At 41.7% G+C, this 25,053-nt stretch overlaps 1 protein-coding gene across 3 annotated transcripts in view; it reads right to left on the bottom strand.

The window, feature by feature from the left end:
* The window catches only part of ARHGEF28 (Rho guanine nucleotide exchange factor 28), a 129,750-nt gene that overhangs the window by 12,658 nt on the left and 92,039 nt on the right, over window positions 1-25,053 (bottom strand). For all 3 annotated transcript variants that reach the window (XM_083465146.1, XM_083465147.1, XM_083465148.1), the window contains exons 24-35: window positions 24,722-24,839; window positions 23,845-24,099; window positions 22,268-22,344; window positions 21,217-21,395; window positions 20,446-20,534; window positions 19,663-19,845; window positions 18,747-18,878; window positions 17,519-17,604; window positions 16,713-16,742; window positions 16,568-16,615; window positions 14,060-14,542; window positions 12,434-12,734 (exon numbers count right to left, since the gene is read on the bottom strand). In XM_083465146.1, coding sequence (XP_083321272.1) covers window positions 12,434-12,734; window positions 14,060-14,542; window positions 16,568-16,615; window positions 16,713-16,742; window positions 17,519-17,604; window positions 18,747-18,878; window positions 19,663-19,845; window positions 20,446-20,534; window positions 21,217-21,395; window positions 22,268-22,344; window positions 23,845-24,099; window positions 24,722-24,839 — 1,981 coding nt within the window. The remainder of the gene's footprint in view (window positions 1-12,433; window positions 12,735-14,059; window positions 14,543-16,567; window positions 16,616-16,712; window positions 16,743-17,518; window positions 17,605-18,746; window positions 18,879-19,662; window positions 19,846-20,445; window positions 20,535-21,216; window positions 21,396-22,267; window positions 22,345-23,844; window positions 24,100-24,721; window positions 24,840-25,053) is intronic.

Here is a 25,053-nt window from a genome sequence, read left to right as displayed (position 1 = left end):
GTCATAAAGCTAAGAATATGACAGTTAATGAGAGGAGGATGTTGGGCTGCTTAAGTCCATCTGAAACTTATATGTGTGCATGTTTTAATATTTCTCAATTAACTTTTAGATTTCACTCTTAATTTGTCTTCCTCCGTCCAGCAGCTCATTATGACTTTGAGACTGCTGAGATCTCCTTCCAGCTCAACAGCGCACCCATCAGCTCGACAGGCGGAGTTGCAAGAAGCTTAAAATGTTTCAGCTGTCGCTTACTTCAATACCATCCGGGCATTACTACCACCAGGCAGCCATAAGTTGACAGCATCAACTTTATGCTTCCCCCCACCCAACTTATCAGAAGCTGTCTTTGAAACTTGGGAGAGCTTAAATAGCATCTTCCAAAATTGTACTAAGAAAGGGAAGAGAAGAAAATAAACATCTCCACTGTACATATGGCTCTTCCCACATGTCACTGGTACCGTGATTTGCACAAGCCTTATTGCTACTTCCTAATTTTAACATTCATGGTGAGGGGCAAATCTCATAAGGGAGAGATGCCTTCCTGTGCAAGAGGCCTTGTCACTAACTACACATTAACAATTACCGTATTTTTCCGTGTATAAGACTAGCTTTCCCCCCTAAAAAATAATGTCGAAAATTATTTCCCCCCCCCATTTTCTTAAATCTGGGCCCCCCAAAATAGGAGGCGTCTTATACATGGGGGGGGGGTCTTATACACAGAAAAATACGGTATATGCCATTTTCTTCCTTTTAAAGCCCAGGTTGACTGAGAACGTGGAATGGGAAGAGGAACGTACCCAGTGTCTCCACCAAACCTTATCATGATCAGCCAGAGGTAAGAATGGACTCCACATGCATACAGGTATGTATGTGAATACTCTGTAGGCATTAGTGGAAACTCTTGATAAAATCAAGGTTCCAAATGGCACATAGAGAGTTGGTTCTCACCTTCAACTGGATGCATGGAGGTCAGATGCAGACTTCCTCCCAGGGGCTCCATCACCCTGGAACATGCAAGAAGAGATTTCTTCTCTTACTTGGACACAGTGGTGCTGTCAATCAGGGCAACAGCTTGGGAAATAAATCTGGGGTCCATTCACCAAAATGAGCAAGGGGGCCTCCAAACGCAGCGGGGCTGGCTAAGCACATTGTGAAGTGAAGTACATTGCCATCTAAAGAGTTCCCCAGAAGATCCCCATTCTAAAATTAGCTAATGGCACCACTAGAGATGAGGGAGAAATATGGCTGATTCTTCTCCACCACCAATTAAAATACAGTGGTACCTCAGGTTACATACGCTTCAGGTTACATACGCTTCAGGTTACAGACTCCGCTAACCCAGAAATAGTGCTTCAGGTTAAGAACTTTGCTTCAGGATGAGAACAGAAATCGTGCTCCGGCGGCGCGGCAGCCACAGTAGGCCCCATTAGCTAAAGTGGTGCTTCAGGTTAAGAACAGTTTCAGGTTAAGTACGGACCTCCGGAATGAATTAAGTACTTAACCTGAGGTACCACTGTACCTGATTTTAACTTCCTGAAAGTATGCTGGAAATGAATCATAACTATATTTCAATATTTACACTTCCAATTTTGCAATGCAGTTCCTCCCATCAAAGAAATGTACAAAGGGTACATAATTAGGGGAAAGTGTGTGTAAAAATGCAGCTATTTGTGGTGAAAATAACAGACACAGATGCATTTACATTAGGGAAAGTACTTGCAAAACACGTATGGAATTGTTAAGATTTGCCCATCCTTATGCAGCACTATTTGGGTGCTCACTGAGGTGAAAGACTTCTGCCAGGTCTGTTCCACTGGGATCCCATGACTGAATGCTCCTTCACATAAAAACTAGCTTGGGTCCAAAGTATCTGAGATACAGTGGTGCCTCGCAAGACGAAATTAATCCGTTCCGCAAGTCTCTTTGTCTAGCGGTTTTTTCGTCTTGCGAAGCAACCCTATTAGCGGCTTAGCGGATTAGCGCTATTAAAGGCTTAGCGGCTATTAAAGGCTTAGCGGTTATTAAAGGCTTAGCGGATTAGCGGCTAAAAGGCTATTAGCAGCTTAGCGGCTTAGAAAAAGGGGGTAGCGGGGAAAAATCAGAACACTCGCAAGACGTTTTCGTCTTGCAAAGCAAGCCCATAGGGAAAATCGTCTTGCGAAGCAGCTCAAAAACGGAAAACCCTTTCGTCTAGCGGGTTTTCCATTTTGCGAGGCATTCGTCTTGCGGGGCACCACTGTAATGCCTTCCTCTGAGTCAACCTGCCTGTGCATTAAGATCAGTGGAGGAAACTCTCCTGGCAGTCACTGTATTTAATGAGATGCATAGTATGGGGTCATGTGGATGAGCCTTTTTGGTGGTGGCTCTGCATCTGTGGAATGGCCTTCTTAAAAAGGTGCAGCTCGCCCTAACTTTAGAGTCAGATACGTCATTTTTACTAATGCTGCTAATAATGTTTCTGCAGCTTGGTGCTGATAACGGCAAGGTTTCAGGTTCGATCCGTGTGTAGGACAGCTGCACATTCCCGCATTGCAGGGGGTTGGACTAGATGATCCTCAGGGCCCTTCCAACTCGACAACTCTATGATTAGAATTATTTAAACATTTTGCTTATACAGTGGTACCTCGGGTTAAGAACTTAATTTGTTCTGGAGGTCTGTTCTTAACCTGAAACTGTTCTTAAACTGAAGACCACTTTAGCTAATGGGGCCTCCTGCTGCTGCCGCGCCGCCGGAGCACGATTTCTGTTCTCATCCTGAAGCAAAGTTCTTTACCTGAAGCACTATTTCTGGGTTAGCGGAGTCTGTAACCTGAAGCATATGTAACCTGAAGCATATGTAACCTGAGGTACCACTGTACTAGTTTTCTATGTGCATGGAATTTAATTGCTACAGAGACACATTCAGTCTCTGATCACATTCAGTGATCCCTCCCCACCTGTAGCCTTTAGTGATATAACCCACGTGGAATTCAAAGACTGACATGCTTGACCCTGTTTTATTGCATGCTTTTGAAAAAAGCATCATGGCTGCTTTCTTTTTTACTTCCCATTTATTTAGAAAACTAGGTCTCTGGACCAAGTCTTTAGCTGGCACAAAAATAAATGGGCCCCCACTGGCTGTAAGCCTGGCAATGATCTGCCTTTTTAATCTTTCACTGCTAAACAGATGGAATGTTTTTAAAGAAACTATTAAAATATCACTGTTTATAAAGGAAAATTGGCTTTTGATGTGGTTTCAAATCTCTGTTAACTTGTTATTTTAATCACGCAACTGAACATTGCTGGATAGTTTTGTGTTGTTTTTTTTCAAGCTGTGGCTTCTCATCTGGAGATGAAGCTCTTTTTTAATGAGAAATTGTTAATAAGTGAGTAATAATTGCATCCAACTCTTGCCATTCCCACTGCATTCCTGAAAACCCATCTCCCATTTCATCTCCTCCACAGTCAGCTTCTAGCCTCGTGTGAGTGACAGAACGTTTTTCTCCCTCTGCTGGCCATATTGCATTAGGAACTCTTATTATACCAAACAGCCGAACAGCACATTGGAGTAGACACTAGGGTCACCCACAGTGTGTGCGTTTTTCAGCTCAGTTCCAGCACCTCTCAGGTGGGCACCATTGCCATTCTAAGAGAACAAGGGAGGCGTTCATGCTGAGCTCCGGCGCCTCTTTTTCTAGAAAAACATCACTGGTCATGCGCATATGTTACACTGCACTGCAAACATGCATATGTGGTGGGGAAGCAGCACTGATCTACTGGCCCTGCTTCCAGCCTAAATGCATTCAGCATAATTTGCGTAAGGGCAACTGACATCTATACAGTAAGCACAATCAAGGAATTCTGCTTTTGGCAGAGTTCTCAGTTGTGGAGGTTGTGCTGATCAGTCTTAGGAATAGGGGCAGCATCTCATTCTCCTTATGTGCACTCAACATACATACTTGTAATCCGTGTGCAATCCCCAGGTGACAGCCTCCCTGTGTCACGTTCTACTCTCTTTACCTAACAAATGTGGCTTCGCTTACCCATCACGCTGTCAAGCCCTCTGGCAGCATCAGCAGCTAATGATGTTGCGCAGGGCCTGGGAAATGCACAGCGTGAAGATATCACATCACGGGCAAGAGCCGGGGGGAGGGGGGAGGGGGAGGGAAACCACACATTACAGGAGAGAGGGGAGAAAGTGCAAAACAGGTGTGTAATTTTCAAGTCATTCCATGTCTCCCGCAATGTGCAGTTTGGCCCTAAGGCTGTGTAGGGACCATTATTTCTGCGGAGAATCGGAAGCAACTTGCCTCTTGCCGTTACCATGACAACAGCCCCCATCCTGATTCAGTAACTTAACAATCGTACAAAAGCGAGCGAGGCAGGTGGGAGACTTGCTGCAGCTAGAACAAAAAGCAGCTAAAAATAGGAATCCCAGAAAAGGGATTAGAAATACAAGCTAAAAGCTTTGGGGGCAAGGCCGTCCTAAGGTAGTGTAAGAAAAGAAAAGGCAGCACATCTAAATGTCAAATCTTTATTTCCTGAATTGTCCTGAAAAGGGGCCAGTAAGGTCCAAAGCATGTTGGAATGATAAATATGTTTTCACCTTTGCTTTTTTGCCACTACTTGCAGGACAGTTATGGCAGGCTAGTTGCAATGGGGGAGAGAGGAGAGGTGCGTCTGTGTGCTAGAAAAGGGGACTGCATTAATCAAACAAAAATGAATGAAAATAAATTATATGTTCTTTGAACAGAAGGACACAGTCCTAGCACAGTGTGGAGTGACTTAATGATTAGAGAGCATGGAATTTGGACAGCATTCCAGATGCAAATGTTGAATATTTTCTATAGGATCTAGAGAAGATCCTTGAAAAGAAAGAAAAAAATCCATTGTGTAAGTCTGTAATGTTTGAAGCTCACGGTTTGCCATACAATGCTTGCTGTGGATTTTGATGTCACTAACATTTGGAGGTGACCTGCAATTAAACCCCATAGCAATTGTTAAAGAGAAATTTACCAGAGCCTAGGCCCAAACCAATCTTTCCGCAATGCGCAGATTACAAACGGCTCTTCGGGGAATTTGGAAATAGGTTTTTAAAGAAAATGTGTGTTTCATCCGCACAATGAACACCAGCAAGAGCAATTTAAGTGTTCCTTGAAACCCTGCTCTGCTGTGACGTGACTCACCTTTGGCCTCACCTTCATATGGACACTGCCCACCAGCTGGCTTTTTCCTGCTTCCCCAAATTCATTAAGTATGACCCCTTCCATTAAACTGCCTTTATATTAAGCTTTGAAGTTTTGGCTGTGCAATCACACGCATGCACATGGTCCAATTGCTATTCGTCTAACAATGAACACATGTTTTATTGGCTTGCTTCATTTCCAGCTCATTAAACACAGCTGGGCTTCAATAAGGGATAACAGTAATAATAAAGGAATGAACTGGGGAATGTTTAAATGTAGCTCTATACATCTATCACAGGGTGCGGGGATGGCTTTCCATGCCATGGGATGCCCTGCTGATCACAATACCCAGCACATAAGCTTTTCTGAGTCTGTGCATTAAAGCAGAAAAAATAAAGAAGACAGAGAACTTGACCCCCTGATCTGAAATCACAACTGTTGACTAACTCTGCAGCCACAGACGTTGTTCACACTGCCCTGTATCTCAACTTATGGCAGAGCTGTCCATGCCTGGAATTGGCGCAGCTGAAAAGGATTGGGTTTTATTTCTCAGTAGTAGAACCTAAATCACTGCCATGGTAACACACAACCCTTAGATCATAGTTTCTCCCAACAATATACATAAGTCCTCTAGCCTTCCATCATTATATCTGTAGAGGAAATCTTAAAACAAGTAGGGGCCATGAGAAGACACATGCCACCACCCAGCAACATCCCTGTCTGCTCCACCGCTCCCTTTCTGGCACTGAGCCGGAAGATTCAGCCAAATCCATCTAGAAATCTCCCCACAATCAGAAACCCTGCATTCCCTGTGGATTTGAGTCCAATAGTTACGTGTTTAAAAGGATTTAATCACACTGGGTTACATCTAACTAAGTTCTACTCAAAGTAGACCCACTAAAATTAATGAAGCCGATTTCAATATTCCTTGCAGAACTAATATTTGATACAGCCCAAAGTTTGTAAAAATGCAGAATTGCTGGCTTACACCAAAATCCCATTATTCCAGTATCTCCATGAGTCTCCAATTACTCCAGCACAGTCAATGGCCAGCAGGAGGCTCACAAGCAAGAGATCATCAGGGCAGGAGCCACCCAGGGAAGATTTCAGGTCAAGGTTGTGATATGGTTGCTGCTGATATTGGTCCAGGTTCTATAAATGCTAATTTTTCACTACTGTTTTCACTACTTATTTATTGAATGGCTGGCTGTTTAACACTGAATTTTTTTTGTAGCCAGCCATTTTTAGTGATGGTATTTTGTACCATTTTTTTATGGCATGTTTGTTTGTGCTGCTCCTGTTTTTTATGTTTTTATATGGATTTTATTATTTTAGTGAAAAATTATGTTGGGTTTCTGAGTATGGAAGTAACTCGTAAATGTTAAGACACACATACATACCCCAAATGTCAACAATAGTACAACTTTCTCAGAAGTGACTATAAAAAGTGTTCTAAGTTTAATGAGGGGAACCCTCAACCCTATGGTCCTCAAACCACTCCAGAGTGGGTTATTGAGGTCAGTGTGGCTGTCATAAAACAAGGTTTTTCAGGACTCCAGCCAAATAGTAAAATGCACTGAAGTCAACAGGATTGCACCCAAGTTCCTTATTGTATACTGAAAACAATAGGACATTTCCTGGAATATCCTAAAATACTAACATAAATAATTGAAACTGAATGGCATTTTTTAAAAAACGAGCTAAGTACATTTTGTGACTAAGTATCATGGTTTTATTATTATATTGTGCCTACTTGCTATTTTCTAAAATTTCATAGTCCACAAAGGGTTTCCCCAGCCATTAGGATGAATTATTTATTCACCGTATATCTGTTCCAAGTTCTAAAGTGCATTATGAAGTGTGCATAAAACTTTGATAAACTATTAAAAGAAACCTATGGATACTACTCCCATTAAAAGGTGTAATATCTGAGAAACCAGTTTCCACCATATCTTTCTATCCCAACAATTTGCATTTTTACAGCTTGCTTCCGGCATTCTCTCTAGCTTTCCCATAAGATGAGTCTTATTTTCACTGATCGTGAAGCTTTTTATGTTTAAAACAATTAACTAAAAGACAAAATGGCAATCGGGTGGTTAAAGCAGATCCAGAAAGATCTAGAACAGGCCAACCGGCAAACTGAGTCCTTATCAAATTTTATTGAAGACATGGCAAAAAAAAAACCCCGCTCAATATTTCACCCATTGTTTTCAACAGTTACGTAATAGAGGTTCTCAGGCAATTGGTCATCTAGGGCCTAGAGCCAGCCACCTACATACAAATACCACTCAATTTCTATTTTGAGTTTACACGCAAGAAAAACAGCAATTGAAATCCCAGTGCTGGGAATATTCAGAGCCACTTTTGTAAGGTGCAATAACTTTCACTGGCATTATCAATGAAACCTAGCAGGCATATTCTGTAGGCTCAGAAGGTATTCATTATTTAGCATTGGACTAGAGACCTCAGTGCCAACCGACACTTCATAACACTTTGTATAAGGGACTCAGGAAAGATGAAATAAGTGGAGCAATTGCCCAGCAACACATAGTGCAGCAAGTTTAACCTTAAAAACCGAAAAAATAATGGTAATCACACCCTTGAGTTATGTAACTTTCATATTACAAAAAAGTACAGCTTTACCTATGGCACTGTCCAATAAGGGCTATTTTGCACATACGCGTTTGGAAATTTAAGTGATGGCCTACCACACAGATGCAATGCCAAAGAACTTTCATATCTACCCTGATGTATCTGCAGTGGTACCTTGGTCTACAAACAGCCTAGTTCATGAACTATTTGGAACATGAGCACTTCAAAACTGGAAGAAAGTTCTGGTTAGCGAACTTTTTTGGGAATCCGAGCGTACTCCGTTTGGGGGTGCACTTCTGTTTTGAGTGCCACACTTTCATTGTCCGGCAGCGCAGAAGGGGGTCATCACGGCGTTTCCCATAGCTGCAAGGGAGGGAAGCTGTGCACCCACAAACCAGCTGGTTTGCGGGCGCGCAACTCCCCCCCCCATGCTGCTGCGGGAGGAACATGCTCTAGGGAGCATTTCCCACATCGGCGGGGGGGGGGGGGGAGAATCTGTGTGGATCCCAGTTCAGCTACTGATTGATTGATTGATTGATTGATTGATTGATTGTGTGACTGCGGAAATGGATAAAAGCACCCCACTATTATCAGTGCAGGTAAGAAAAAGTTTAATTTTCATTTTTATCATCTACAATACTGTTTTATTTATTTTATAGTACAGTACATTGATTATTGCTTTCATTTTATGGATCAATGGTCTCATTAGCAAAATTCATGTTAAATTGCTGTTTTAGGGGTTCTTTTTAAAAGTCTGGAACGGATTAATCCATTTTGCATTACTTTCTATGGGAAAGTGCACCTTGGTTTAAGAACACTTTGGTTAAGAACAGACCTCTGGGACGGATTAAGTTCATAAACCAAGGTACCACTGTACTCTCAATTTACATGCTCAGGAACTAGTTATCAAGATTAGAGAATTTGCTGTGTAAAGTTAACCTAGGAATTCTAGGGGGGGAGGGGCGTTTTTTAGTAAATTCTCTAGAACTATGCATGCCTCTTTCCTGTGCTGTGAACCTTCTACAAAACACAGCTGATTAAGCAGATCATGCCACAGCCTAGTTTTATTAGTTCTGTGACAAAGAACAGTTCTGAAATGATCACAGAATAAAATCCTTCATCTTGGTTGTGTTACTTTTGTTGAAGATTATAATACAACCAGATATATCAAGCATGCCAATCGATTCACCCGTAATTTAATAAAACCCAGCAGTGTGAAAGGAAGGGATAAGTTAAGTTCACATGATTCTTATTTTTCTGGGTGATTTTTAAAATATGTAGACTAAAATCTGCAGTGTAAGAAAAGCTGAGGGGAAATGAATAATTTCTATGCGCGCCCACATGGCTCTTCTATATAATGTGATCTTAACAAATGTACATGGTTGTAATACATTAAAATATAGGGTTACCTTTGTCTCTTCAGCCTAAAGGGCAATTAATGATTCCCTCTGAAATACTGACATCATTGAAACTGCTGTTGCAAATGCACTTGAGGCAGCTTTGTCTCATTGTGCTGTGTTTTTTTTTAAAAAAAGTTAATAGTTCATACCACATCAATAAGTCATACATTTTGCAAACACCTAATGGGCTGCTATGGTAAAGAGGCCAGAAAGCATTTCAAAAACCACAATATGATCATTCAGCCCCTTTCCCTCCAAGAGAAACAAGATACTAGTTTAACTTTCTTTCTTAGTTCCTTTTTTTAAAAAAAAATAATGTTTTAAAAGTCTTTAGAAAATGGAAGGTTAAAATTGCACAGGAAATCCTCTATTTACATAAGCCAAGTCTATGCAGCTAACATGTCGTTCAGTACCATAATGATAAAAGCTGCATAATATTGCTTCATCCACTGAGGCTAACCTGAATGACTGAAGGAAGGATTTTCAATGAGGATTAGCATGAAAAGCGGGATCCACTACAAATTAACACCCTATAGAAATAGTTTTGCTGGTTGAAATATTCCCAGTGCATGTGACTATAATGTTTCTGCACATTGGGACTGAAATGACATATGACTTAATTCAATTTGCCATCTGTCTTAAACAAACAGGGATGTTATTCCCCAAGAGATGTTCCCCCCGATTCATTTCCACTAAAAATCCTGCAACTGATGCTTTATTACAGCTGAACATGAAACATTGTATTCTGAGGTCTGAGACGTGGCTCAGATTTACCATCACCAATAAATAATACAGAGATACTTCCACAGTGCTCTATCTGTGTATGGGCAGCACGAACACCTGCTCTTTAGACAGCACGTTTACCTGCAAATTTTAGTACTGTTCAATTAAATGCATAGACAGAAAGACATACTGCCAGGGGCTGCATAAAACAATGTTGTCCTGTCAGTGCAAGGAATTCTGCCTGTGCAATGGGACCTTCTCCCTGCTGTCTTCATATATTCCCCAATCGGCTCTGGGTACCCCCCAGAACAGATTACGGGGGTGCAAGGAGATGAGAGGATACATTGTGTAGGCAGATATCCTGGTGCTAATGGGGACAACTTTGTTGGGTACAACTCCGGATGTTTTGGACTAAAATATGCATAAGCCCCAGAAAGCATGGCAAATGGTCTGGGTTGATGTAGTCCAAAATATCTGGAGAGCACGTGGGTTGAGGAAAGCTGCTTTAAGCTGCACCACATTGGCTGGAAAAGGTGGGATCATGTTAACATTAGCTGTGCAGCAATGCACAACTGGCTTGTACAGTTTTGCTTTGCCGCAGCAGCTACATGCCACCCCAACCACAGAACTGCCGGCGTAACCACAATCCTATGGCTTGCAAAGTTTCTGGGCTGAGACTGACATAACCTTGTCTTGCAAGTCTATTTCCCTGTTTGAAAGTGCATCCCAGAATCTTTCCCCCCATTTTTTGTTGTTCTAGGGCAGCAGCACTGGGAGATACAGGAAAAATGCAGCAGAGGACACACTGCACAATCCCAGAAATGGAAAAGCATGTCACGGTAAACTAACAGGAAGGATTCAAAATCGGCGGGACCAGAAATTCACGGAAGACTGGAGTAAATTTACGGACTATTTGAAAAGTATTTGTGAAGAGCAGACAACGTTTGTAGATTTGCAAGAAGTTTTGTGAGGAGTATTACTGGAAGTATTGCAAAAATGGAGAAGGGGAAGGATGATTTGTTAAGAGATGTAAAGGCAATATAAATTTAAGAAATGCATAAGAAGTGGTTAAAATGGTGGATCATGAGAGGTGCTGATGGAAGTCTAAAAAGATTGTATAAGTGATAAGTTTTGTGGTACATTTTATAATTTATATGTTAAAATCAATAAAAATTATTTTAAAAAAAGAAAAGAAAGAAAAAGCATGTCACGGGATACTGGGAGATACGCTGCTATACATGGATTTAGTAGCATACATTTTTTAAAGGAAGTCTACAAGGAATTAGATGTCCTGTTTGAAAAGATGCCTACATGGGGACAGAGCTCTCTTTCAGCCTAAATTGCCTTATTCAGTTTTAGGAAACAAAATGTATGAATTCTGTTTGAATTCTTCTGTTAAGGGTAGCCCTATTTAAATAGCTTCCATCCCCTTTCAGCACTGCAGAACTCAACTCAGCTTCGGAAAGCTGCACAACCAACACATGGAGAGCTCCTTAGGCATTGCAACACTGTGTTTATGTAATTCTGAAAATCTAATTTATACTACATAAATATGTACATAAAGCATTTATAAAACCCATAAATCACAATAAACTCTCTCTCTTAAGCTTTCAGTTCAAACACCATAGCAAGATGCTGAATACCAATAAATGTTAAAGTTGTTCATTTGGCAATCTAAAAGTACCAATTTCCATTATGTTTTTAACTATGCCTATGCTTCATTTTCAGCCCGTGTCTTCAGCTAAATATCTGGTTACTGCACTGAGCATCCAGCCAGACATGTCAATTGAATAGAACTTATTCTGTTTTCAAGGCACATTGATATAAGCTTTCGTTTCCTTCCTTTTTCTAATTATCCAAATTGGTTGTTAATTTATCTGCACAAGAGAAGACAATGATTAGCCTAGCATGAATGTAATCTCCTTTCACTCGTTTTCTGTCCTGCTCTTAAGTTGACTGACATGCCTTTTCATCAAAGCGTGTAATATCTAGTATTCCACTTTGCAGTTGTAGAAACTTGCCCCAAGGCCCTTCATAAAGTTTCTGTACCGAAAACAACAATTTGCCATGAAGTCAACAACTAATTTACTTTTCTTTAAGCACTCCACAGTCACAATCTGAATTCTTCTTAAGCATATCGAACTGTTTTCTCCCTTTTATCCACAAACAGCAACCAGATACTTCTTAAATTTGATGGGAGTTTGAAGTTCATATGAAACGCTGCCCTACACACAGCTACAACCTCGTACTTTCAAAGCAGCCTGCTATTATATTACATTGCTACACCCACCCCACCCACCCTCTGAATCCAGGGGCCAAGCATTGCCTAACAAGGACCGTCAAGTGCTGGTCCTTAGTATATTTCTCACTTTGGGTGAAAGGAGTCCTGAGTTCATGCTTCTCTCAGCAGCCATAATAGGCAGAAGCTCAACCAAAGTAGGTTAAGTAGGGAGTCTCAGGATTTTCCAATCTGCACCAGACCACAGAACATTTGGAATACGGCTTTTTGCCTAATTTCGCTCACCAGATATAGCTAATTAAATGATCACTTACAATTGTTACAAGCATCTGTGTGACCTGCGCTGAAGGAGAGAGTATGATGGCAGAGTCTGTTGGATCTTGAGGGATCACCCATGAATGCTTGCTGGGAAGAAATGTCCATGTTGAGCTTGCCCTGGTTTTCAGGAGTCCTTGTTAAATCTGAATTTGGCAGGTTCACGCCACGCACACTGTCCTGGTAAACTAGAGATGAGTTTGATCTGTTGAGGCGGTTTAATGACATCTGTACTATGGCTTCATTTAGGAAGACTGAATTCTCACCACAAAAACAGTCCGACTGGATGTGCCCCATGATCTGTGCAAAGAAAATAAAAAGGGAAATCTAAGCAACTCAAAGCTCTATCCTATCCTCTGACGATACACTCCTTGGTATCATCAACCAGCTTCCCCCAAGAGCAAAGATTCGTAAGAAAAACCAGTCTTATCCATCTGCTTCCAGGAAGAGAATTAGAGAAGCAAAGCTTACATGGTGCAAGAGAAAATATAACCTATTTCTGTGGGAAGCCTACTTCTGCATTGACATGTTTAGGATTGTTCTCTGGTTGCTCCCCATCACCCTCTCTTCTCTAAACAGCAAGGCCTGTCAGAATGGTACTACTCATACTTGCTGTGGTGTTTGCCCATTCGTTTAGAGCCTGTCTGTACAGGGGGGAAAGAAAGGGTTAAAAATGTAGACCAATAGGAAAGCTGGAGGCGGAGCCTACACGTGTATAAAAGGCTTAGCCCGAGGTTTGTTAGAGTTGTTGGTGGGTAGTTAGTTGGTTTTAGTGGGTTGGCTGGTTGGGAAAGGCAGTTGGAGAAGCAGTTGGCAGGCAGTTGGAAATAGAGAGACAGGGCAGTGGGTTCTTGAGTGAGGGGAGGTAGAAGAGATAGAGAGAGGAAAATAGGACTAAGAAAGTAAAGAGTAATGACGTTTGGAATGCTGTAAAAGTTTGTTTGTGTCTGAAATAAAATGCACTCTTCTTTATTACCTTGAGAACCTGACTGAGACGGAAGTGATTTTACCGGGGAGGACCTGGTTGGTGTTAGATTAGTGGTGTACGGGTCAATATCCGTGAGATGACTGGGGGCTCCGTACGAACGCCACACTTGCATAGATGTAGGGATGTTGCAAAAAAGGCCTTGGCCTCGAATCAGTCATCTCAACCATTAGTACTTCCCCAATATCCTTTTCTGATTTCCTGTTTCGCTATTTTATTTATTTACTAAATTTCACAGGGTGGTTCATGGCATAAACTAGCCTTCACCAACCTGGTGCCCCCCAGATGTTTTGGACAACAATATCCATCAGCCTCAGCCTGCATTTGGGTCCAAAAATATCAGGAGGACACTGGGTTGGCCAAGGCTGCCCTAAACAAGATACAGTAAGTGGGGCAAATGCAGTAGTGGAGAGAATGAGATGAGAGAGAAGTCCCTGTTCACACCTCACCTCAGCCATGAACTTGCTAGGTTGGTTCAGAGGCACACGGCTCTCTCTCAGCCTCAGCATCCCCTCTGCAATGCAGGGACAATGAAACTGTCCTCCCTCAAAGGGCTTTGGTGATGATCCCTAAGCTAATGTACGCCAGGCAAGTAGGGAAAGTGCTAGATAGCCCAAGTAATGGAGAAGATGCTGCCTACCTCATTGTTCCCTGGGGAGATCACTGCAGGCAGACTGCTCTGGCGGCTGTGCTTCCAGTGGCGCAAGATCTTCTGCTGCAGCCTGACTGTGTCCCTCTCCTTCCCCACCATCCTCTGGCTCTCCCTGAGCCTCTCCAGGTTCTGCTGGTAATCCTGCAGCTGGACGTCCAGCTCTCCCTGGTTTTTGCAAAGCAGCTCCTCTCGGTTCAGGCACTCTTTCTCCTTCTCCAGCAAGCAGGTCTCTCTCGCCTCGTGTTCTTGCTGCCGCTGCTCACACTCGCGGTGCCAGCGCTGCTGCTCTTGCTGGAATTGGTGCTGCAGCTTCTGGATATTCGCGAGTTCCTCTTTGGGTTTGAAGTTCCGGTGCTTTTCTTGCTCCGGGAGGGAGGTGCTACGGAAGCTGGGACTCCAGCTGGACCTTTCGTGTTCCTGCAGGAGCAGCTTATGGATCTCAATGTGGCTGTCCTGGATGGTTACGGCTGCCTTTTCCCCAAAAGACAAACATAGCATCAGTTTCCATTAGACTTGAGGTGCAAATGGAAGGGACATCATTTAAAACCTTACTCCCAGTGGACAGGTGCAATTAACGTCATGGGTTGACCACAGCTGGGGGGGGGGACCCTAGGAAAGATTCCAGAGAGCTTGGGAGGTCACTGCCTGATCCAGGGGCACTTGATACTGTCGATTCTGGGGAGGATCCAAATGGGGGTGAATTTCCCTCAACCTGTTCTCACACTCCATCAGTCACCGAGGCCCTACATCCCTCTGCGCATCTGTTAGGGTCTGGCTCTGAAGCTCCCACTGTGCTTACTGCTCCACCCTCCCCACCTTTGGAGTCAGACGCAGAGTCTATCCCCGTCTGTCCAAAGAAGGTTGTTGTGCTTGACCCCTCCACCTCTCAGAAGACAGGGACACATCTCCCATCACCTGCATCCCACAGATATCAAGAGGTGTGAACAGATGGTCCAGACTTCAAGCACGTCAGGTTGCTTGCTAAGAAACAGAACCGCTTTCTGGCTAAATTGTTTCCGCCTCGTTCCTTTACAACAGGGATACACCGGGCATATCCTTGTTGGATCAGCGTCTTCACTTGAAAACCCATCTCACCTGCTGTATCCTTGTGTATAGAGATGTGTATTCCTGGCTGCCCCTTTGTTTTGCAAATGTATTGTACTAATTTGAACATTAAAGCTTGGAGAAAGAATCAGCCTCTTGAGTTTGTGTGCCTCTTCCAAGGGGAGCCGGGACAATGATATAGCTATCAAATGGATATATGCCCTGCTAGCTCAGGTGTGGGGGGAAGGCAGGGGAACTTCCATGTGCCTGACCTCCCGGCTGTGGTGTCACGGCTGCTTAACTGGAGAGGAGAGGGAAAGTGAGGTGGCAGGGAGGTCAGCACTCTGCAGGCACATCCACAGGGCCAAACTAGGCTTCTGCCAGTGTGCACACATAGCACCAACCTCCCCATCACCTTGCACCCCCCCGATACATGGCAGCGATGCTGCTTCTGGTAGTGCACAGGTGTGCTGTGGTTCCCCCTCTTCACCAGCCACTCCTGTGTTAGACCCGGATTTATGTAAGAGTAAAGACAAACACTGAGAAGTGTGGTGGAAGTGGTGACTTCAATTGGCTGGCATCCGTCTGTCTCGAGAGACAATGGAGTGTGCCTCCAGGGGCTGAAGTCGAACTGCTGCACTGACAGCACCAATGTGAGCTCCCTGGGGTGCAAGCTTGGGCAGTGTGCATGGAGGCTCTGGACTGCCCAGATAACAAAGACTCCCCTCTCAGTGGTCCACAAGAAAGCAGAACAATATGTTTGGCTCCAGCTCGGCTGCAGGAGTTGCCAGAAGGAAGCATACAAGTAACTTTAAATTAGTACCCAAGTTGAAATGAAACAAAACATCTTGACATTTTTTTTCTGGAAGGGTGGAGGCAGAGTGGAGGATAGCCCAGTAGAAGCCTTGCGATGTGAGGCATCTCTGGACCTGGAAAATCATCCCAATTTGCCTCACAGTTGGGCCAGCCTTGAGGACTCTTGCACCTTTAATAGCTGTGTGGAAGAGGGAATTTCAGCAAGTGCAGCTCACTTTGCAAACTGCTCCTGCTGTAATTCTCTCTTCTGCACAACTCTTAAAAGATACAGGTGTCCTCTTGCATCTGGTCATTCTACTTCCAACAGCAACACCAAAGCAGAAGCAAGGGGGGAAACGGAATGGCAATGGGATGCCCTCTGCTCCAGCTAGCAGGACATCCGGCAGTAGCCCACGCATGAGCTACTCTTTCCCCTGCCTGCTGCAACTAGCAAGGGGCCATTGCACAGCTCTGTACCTCCATTTGCTGGGCCCTGCACAGTGAGGATGGGATCAGGACCATACTTTCCAGGACCAGGATAAAATCCAGAGAAGGTGGTGCTATAAACAGGCAGATTTCTGCCAAAATATTTGTTTCATTCTAATTCTCATAAAAAGATAGCGGTTGTGGGCAACAAACACACAATTACATCAATACCTGGATGCTGTACAAGAGGCGGGTTAAATTCTGGATAGTCTGTACAATCTAAAGAAAGAAAAGAAATGTTTGTTGTTGTTGTTTACAAAATACAGTAAGTTCAAGGCAAACAATACTAGCAGATTTTGTAATGAAAGCAACTCACCTCAGTTTGCGCAGAAGCAGCATTTCCTTCCTACAAACATACAATGAGGTTAGCTTTTTTTTTTATACTAGACCGAGACTGCCACCTTCTGGTAAGTCTCTTACAATGTCTAAATACTTGCATTTTGCAAATGTCAGGGGGTTGTGGGGTGGTTTTTTTAAGCAATCGAGTGTGCTAGAAATGGAGTGCTACAAAATTAATCATGCATTCATTCTTGGTACAAAAGAAGTAAGTGGATTTAAGGATTGTTTAAGGTGGTTGCTTATTTAAATTGCTCAGGCAAGGAAAGTGGCAAAAAGAAGTAGGGGGTCTGGAGAAGGTGGCAATAGGGGTATAGTATGGGGGGGCTCAGGCCCCCCAGGCTGCTCTATCTGGCCCTCAGGATTCCCCCAGGTCACAACCTTCCCAAGCTGCCCCCTGCTGCTGCCCCCCATCAGCCCTGCTTCACATCCTCCTTGTATATATTTGCCTGGCTGAACTAACCTGGAACTGTGACAAGGCTTATCGGCTGCCTTGACAGAGAATGGAAAGGAATGGGTGAATGTGGAAAAGAAGATCATGCGCAAACGCGTATTGCTCTTCCCCCTTTTGCCTCTGGCTCCGCATGCCGCTGGCATGTGACCCCTGGAATTTGCCTGGAGGGGAGTGTGGCCATTGGGCTGAAAATGCTTCGCCACCCCTAGGGTAGAAGCTGATAACCAGGGGGAAAGGACTGGGCACTGCGTGTATCAGATTTGGCGCCTTGATATTCCTGAACAGAAACGCCGTGTGCGTGGCTTTGACAGAATGTTCATCCAGTAGCCTACCTGATCCAGCAGGTGAGCTTCTGTGAAGCTGCTTGCATCATTGACATCTGAATCACAAGGCTCTCTCTCTCCCTTCAGTTCTGTATCTAATGATTTAACCATCAGGAACAGACAGGAGTCAGATGTACAAAATTAAGTGCATCACGCATGTAACTATTCAGCATAAATTATTCCTAGCTTTCCCCCTGCACTTTTCTATCTTCCTCCTTTTTTCCATTTTTGTCCCACTTCTCCAACTCATTTTCTTGAGTTCTACTATCCCAGTTGTGATACCTGCATTTTCAGCTTTTTGTCTCTCTGCACTATCTTCAAAAATCAATTGTATTTGACATTTTAAAACCAAAATAAATAACAAATAGATAAATGATAGATGCAACTGAGAACTGAGCAAGCTCTCTTGATTTTTGTTTTGTTTTTTAAAACAACAACAACAACTGATATGGTAATTCTGTGCCACAGGAATTTTGTGATGTGCATAAAGTATGCAAATTAAGAAAAGATACACAAATCTATGTGTTTGTTTTTGCATAATTTTACTTTTGTTTTTCAAGGGTGGAAGACAGGGTCATGCAGACTACTGAGGCATCCATGCCTAATAGTGGTTGTCCACGTGATTTATCAAAGTGTTCTTGTAGTTTGTATGTAGGATTGTAAACACATTTGTGACTAATACAGCCCCACCCTCTATAAACCATGGGAGCTTGTGCTTGAACTGGAGACTACCACATCAAGTGTTTAGAGGCCTAGCAGACATTACTACGACAGCTGCAGCCCACAATATAGAACTGGCCCCATCCTGTACTGTAACATTCATCAGAATATCTGTCCTTTAAAAAATAAATGTTAATAGAAGGTATTAAAATAAATTGCCATGCACATTTTAAAGGGATAGTTGTAAATATCTGAGTAACATCACTCAAGCAAATCAGAAAGTCGCACACTACACATCAGATTATTTAGTGAAGTTGCAACACAGAACAAGAGAAAATATTTTAAAAGCAATATAAATTTGCCACTGATTTACAGGACAGTCCTGAAAACGTATTTCCACAAATGACTCCTATGTGGAGATTCCTCTTATTGGATGAACTGGCCCCAAGTAAGGATACAGAATATGAAGCACTTTTCTTTGCTGATCCTGTTTTGCATTACATTTTGAAAAGGATTAAAGAAAGAAGCATGGTAAATTTAGCATTGGGACAATTAAAAGGTATTAGTGCTTACTAACAATCAGTGAAAGATTCACAGTCTTCAGCTTCACCAAGACGCTCTGTCATGCTCGATTCTTCAGTACTCTCTTCTGTTGAGAGGTCTGTTTCATTCATCTGTGATAATCTTACAGCCGCATGGAGGTTTTCCGCTGTAGAAAGAAAGTAAGTTTAGGCTTTCAGTCAATAATTTAAGGTATCCCCCTTTAATTAATGCTGGTGAATGCATGCTTCCCTTATATCAATTATGAACTATTTCTTCTTCTCCATGTGAAACAACTATGAGTGACTATTGGAATCATTTAAAGTTATTTTTACATTGCATTCCTTAACCTCTATTGGTGTATTGACTTTCTAATGAGCAGCTTATAAGCATGATGTTTTTTTAAAATCTGAAGTGAACAAACTGAGTAATGAATCAGAAAACTCACTGTAGAAATTTGATGATGTGACAGATTTAGCAAGAAGGCTGTTCTCCTGAACCTTTTACCTAAAACAGCTTGTGCTCTCCAGATGTTGTTGGACTACAACTCCCATCAGTCCAAGCCAGCATGGTGAATGGTTACGGATGTCAGGAACTGTAGTTTGATAACATCTGGACGGCCACAGTTTAGCCAACCGTCTTTTAAAGCCTGGGTCTAGAACACCAGAGGCGAAACAGGTCTTTCTCCCATATCAAGAAAGGGTCATGAAGAGAGAGAGATCTTTTTTGCACTTTGATGCTGGCTCCCCAGGTTTAGATTCACATAACTGGTACTTTGGTACTTTGAGCCACAGCTTAATAGCAGCTGTTGTACTATAGTGACCAACCACACAGTAGTCACTGAATGTGATGGTTTTACAAGAGACAAACAAAAATGTGGGAAAGTGTGACAAGCAACAAAGGAGAGGACATGCCCATAGGGAAGAGTGGGATGCCCATGGATGAAGTCTTACCTTCCTTGAGAGCAGCTGCCAGGAGTGAGGCCACTTGGGGTGTTTCTCCAGAGTCAGGTTTTATGAGCAGGTGTGGTTCTACATGGACATCTTCAAAGCCACTCATGTCTCCAAGCTTTGCATAGATATTCAGCTTATCTTCTAAGTAGCTACAGATCTGTTGGTCCTGGTTACTCAAAATTACTGCCAAGATACAAATCCATGCATTAGGCCAACAACCACCATTGCTATTGCTTACTACTCTGTATGCTGAATCACTTTTGGGAGGGGAGACCTCATCTGGCTTCTGTAACATGAAACTGATTTCTGACTGTTCCATTTTTTGTCTATAATTATCATTATAATGTTGCTTTTCAACAGTTGCATCACGCTAGTGTGCTAAGCCCAGAACACTAAAGAGACATTGTACATCTATGTCAGAATACCTTCCCACAGAGCCACAGCCATTTCTCAGTGGTGCAACCTCACTCAGTTGTCATGTGGTACCTTACCATGAAGAAATGGCTCCCATGTGGCGATAGGGGCTTGTGAAAGAGTCCTGTGAAGGTGGTAGACTAAAGGGTCTTTGTTGTCAACTGCCTGCAAGCCAGAGGTGCCCCACTGCTGGAATGCCATTGGCAGCTCCTATTACTCAGAAGTCAGGGTGAACTGAGGGGTGGCGGCAGACACAGGTGTGAATGTCGGAGGCACGCCTTGTGCTCAAGGTAGATGGGTGTTCTTTACACCAAGCATTTTTTTTTAAATAGCCATTTTATCTCAAGAGAACTAGGGCAAATACCATACCTTGACATTTTTGAATTTTGGCTGCTCTGGCTTCAGCTATTCTTCGGTCCTCATCAGATTCACTCATTTTTCCTTCTTCCTCTGGACAACTGGGTGAAATGTAAACAAAGAGAATACGGCCAACTCTCTCTCTCCTTCCCTCTCAGGCAATTAATGTATAAATAGAGGTGTGTATGTGCAGACACACACGCAGCACAAGAAGCAAAACATATGCACTTTCCACTTAAGAGTATATGCAAAATCTCAATTTGTGTCATTCCACAATGGCTATTCCAGGTCTTGACATGTTTAGAAGAATAACCTCAGAGAAAATGTATTGGATCAGATTATTTTGTTGCTGTGAACCACCTTGTGTATAGTAATATAGAAAGGCAGTATATAACTTAAAAGTGAAGTGAAGTGAAATGTGACAACTGATTCATTTTTTTAAAATGGAGCACAATATGAAGCAAATAAGCTTGCAGGACAATCCTATGAATGTTTACTTGGAAGCAAGTTCTACTGTATTCAATGGAATTTACTGGCGCTTAAGCATGTTCAGGATCGCAGCCTTAACAGCTATGTATTTTCTATCACTGGTAACTACAGTTTAATGATCTCCCATGCTACCTGTATATGTCTCCTTAAGAAAATCATGTCGATAAAAGAAAATCTGCCAAACCAAAATCAAATCTGAACCAGCATTTCTAGACATGATTTACACTCAAGTAAATAAATAAATAAATAAATAAAAATGTTAAAGAAAGCAATGCAGAAAGGGTCTGTCTGTACCTTTCCACTGCCTCTTGAACCTGCCTCATCCAATGACTGCGTTCCTCTTTGGAACTGGTATGAATTTCATACATCTCGGGCCCAGTAGACGAGGCACTAATCAGGAACATCCCTCTCTCCTCATTGGCTACTTCTCTGACAATAAGTTTCTGGAGGGCTATAACTGCAGGTTTCTGGTCCTACACAGAAGAAACCACAAAGTATTTATTATTACTATCATCATCATTACTATTACTATTACTATTCCTACTTCTACTACCACCACCAACCCTACAACAGCAGGTCCCAGGGCAGGTTACAAACATTTAAAATTAAGAATTTAAAACAGATTAAAGTCACAGGAATAGGGCAGGCCCTGAAAACACACATTTCAGGTGTCAAAGGCCACAGTAAAAGGGTGTGTTGTCAGTAGAATGTCAGAGCAATTTTTAATCATGGAAACTTTGGGAGAACAATTATGTTTGAAATGCACTGCAGGTCTTTGCAGATACCAGTATCTATCAGGACTAGTATAACTCGCTTTATTCGGGAAAGCACATGGTTTTTCATGTTACTGAATGTGCCTTGCATTTTCCTTTAATGTGGCTTGTGTTGCAGAATAAAATCATTGAATGCACTGGTAAAATGTCTCTTGCATACTAAAAACTCTTATTACTGAATGGATAATAATAACCATGTTCCAAGACTTCTGGGGTGAGATACTTAGGATACTCTTTATTTAAATGCACTGGGCTTTAAAATACATAACTTTGGCTGGATCATGCCCAGTGTTTATTACGTTCACATATTATAAATAAAGTATTTAACCCTTGTGTAAAAAAAGTATTTATTCACAGCATACTTGGGATTTTGTTAAACTACACAGCAGCATATAAATGTTTGAAATAAATAAACCTTGATAAAGGGTTTTATGATTAGACCCGATACCAAAAAGAAACCCTGATATACCGGTAACTAACATGCAGGTACCAAAAGAAGAAATCCGGATAAAGGCATTGTTACACGATATAATACAAAAGTGAAATTAACATTTTTAGATAATCATACTTACAACAGCTGCAAAAATATATTTTTGATCTTTTTCTTGTAAAAACAACATCACGTCGTTTAGAAGGAGGGCTAATATATCTTTCAAAAAAGAAAGGAAATAAGTATCACCAATTAATTTCTTACTTCATCATAACAAATAAAAAAAATGGAAGCAAACACAATTAAAATACATAAATAAAAATGCCTGAAAGGCACCTACATCTAAATCACTAAGACTAAATTAAAATTCTAAAAATGACTTTAAAACATTTCTTCTTTTATCTTGGGAAACAAATAGAATGCTTGCCTTACAACTGATTTTCCAGCACTAGGCTCAAGATAAAACAATTTTTACCAAGGTCTTCACCATTCAAGGAAATTCTCCCCTGCCCTCCCCACCAAAGGCCTCGGCAGAAACTTTACTTTAAATAAGTAAATTGCACGTGAATGGTTTGGGACCAGATTGCTTAAACCAAGGCTGGGAAGAAGGTAAATCATTATCTACTAGAAGATTGCTAGGAGATTTGTAGTAGATCACCTATAGTAGAAGGGTTTCTGACTCAATTGTCCAACAGCAGCAACAACAACTAAATAGCCTTCTCTCCCCATCCTGCAAATAGCTTGGGAGTACATTTGTGTGGAAATAATTTGTGAGCTTGGTTCAAGTATTGATCACATATTTCTAGGCTGCACATATAGTAGGCTCAAAAACATCCAGTTACTTAATACTTTTATTGACTTCTGCCTTGTCTTTGCCACTGTTAGACTTGGCTCAGACTGGTGGACCTCAGCACAAATATCCCACTAGCCTGAAGTCTGGCTACCTTTACTAGAAGGACTGCCTGCCCTGAAATCAATCTCATAGTGTCTTGATCTCTGGCCCACCACTAAGAACCATGAGATTAGTGGGCACCATGGACAGGGACTTTTCAGTGATGGCCCCACAACTCTGGAATTCCCTTTGCACAAATTCCAAAGGAAATGCCTGCTTATTGGTGGCTTTTAAGTGGATTTAAAATATATATTTTTAATTTGCTGCGCCTTCCATTGATGGCTTTGTTTGACTTCATTTTTTATAATGTTATATTGTTTGACATATTGTATTTATTCACAAGCTGCCTTGTGAAGGCTTTAACCTGAAATACAGAATATAAATATGTGAAAAAACAAATACATTTAAACCCACAGTTTTGAGGAGGTTTAAAGCTCTTCAAAACTGTGATTTAAGAATCACATTAGAAAGCAAGCCACTGATGTCAAATATGTTACAACCAGAACTACTTTTGTTATCTTTCCTTATTTTTGTGGAAAGGGATAAATGATCGAACAATCTTAACTTTAGGAGGAAATTTAATATAAGAAAATGGTGTGAGTATCTGTTTAATACTCAGTGTTTCAAATCTGTAAAGGCAAACCAGAAGACTGTGTTCTCTTTTCCATCATGTATATGGATCAGTGCCTAAATATGAGACATCTTTTCCTGCAGAATACTTTTTTATGCCATTGTGTCAGAAACCCATGTCTCCTGTTTAGAAGCCAAAGAGAAATAACAACACACAATTCTTCAAAAGCATGCAAGGAACTTAAAACTGCAAGTACCTTTGAAGCGTCCCGTAGCCGTTTTCCAATAGACTAAGCCTTCATGCAGAAGTGTCCTCTCTTTCTTGATCAGATCCTGCTTCCTGAAAACATGGCCATTTTTCAGCTTGGTATATGTTTTGTTTTCAATCTTACTGAGAATCTCCATCAATTTCTGTTTTTTCTCATATTCATTGACTTGCAAATCAACTGCTGCAATCATATCCTTGATTAGGCAAAGGGCTTTACATAAGTCTTGGTGTTCTTCAGTTCCTTCTATAGAAAAGCAAACAAATATATATACACAAATATAAGAATATATACACACACTCTCTGTATAAGCAAAGAAGGGAAACCATTTCTCCTCAAATAACTGGAGTGGATTTTCACAAGAGATGCCCAAGCGCATGTTTTTCAATTTATTTCTGTACATAGTTCATGGCCTATGAATTCCACCCTAAAAAATTCTAATTAAATATGTGGTTCTGAGGCTTTTCGTGTATGTGGTTTGAGACGAAAGCACATATAATGATAATAACTGTTCCAGAATTAATATCTGCATTCTTTTCCATGCAACATATGCTTGCTTTGTATTACTGAAAATATGGCTTCTGCCCTTCTGGGTCCCAGTAATAATCAATGTGACGAAGATATAATGACCAGGCCAGTTCTTGCCACTGCTTTCATTCAAGAAAAAAACACGTTGACGAAATGGGTTCCTATAAAAGCAAATGGAAGGGAGACGTGAAATTCTGATCCACCTGTTGTTTACTTTAGGTGGATATTTTCCTGTTCACAATGTGAGAAACTAGGGAAAAATCTTTGGTGCCCCTAGTGTTATTCAACAGAGCAAACCTTGAGAATTTCTGATGGCATGTGAATTAAAATTATGGCTTACCTTTGGAATACTGCAATATTCTCTCCACCAGAACTGGGTACTTTGTGATTCTTTGAGTAACAAGCAGAATACATTCTGGGATTCCTCTACGTCGAGCCAAAAGATTACTGTTCCGTAGCTTTAAAAACAGATAGAATTTGATGTATTTGATACGCAGGTTATGTTTAGCCTATGTTTAACAGGGTCCTCTTTTTCTGATTAAATCCAATGAAAATTCATACTATTCTCTTTATCTAGCTACAACATTTGTATGATGCAGTCAATAAGATAACTAACTATATAACTGAATTGTTCTGAAGGATATGATAAGTTCCCCAAGTCAGTGAATCATT

This window comes from Podarcis liolepis, assembly GCF_965112155.1.
Source record: "Podarcis liolepis genome assembly, chromosome: 11".
In the NCBI taxonomy this organism is placed as follows: domain Eukaryota; kingdom Metazoa; phylum Chordata; class Lepidosauria; order Squamata; family Lacertidae; genus Podarcis; species Podarcis liolepis.
This window is presented reverse-complemented; position numbering and strand designations above follow the sequence as displayed.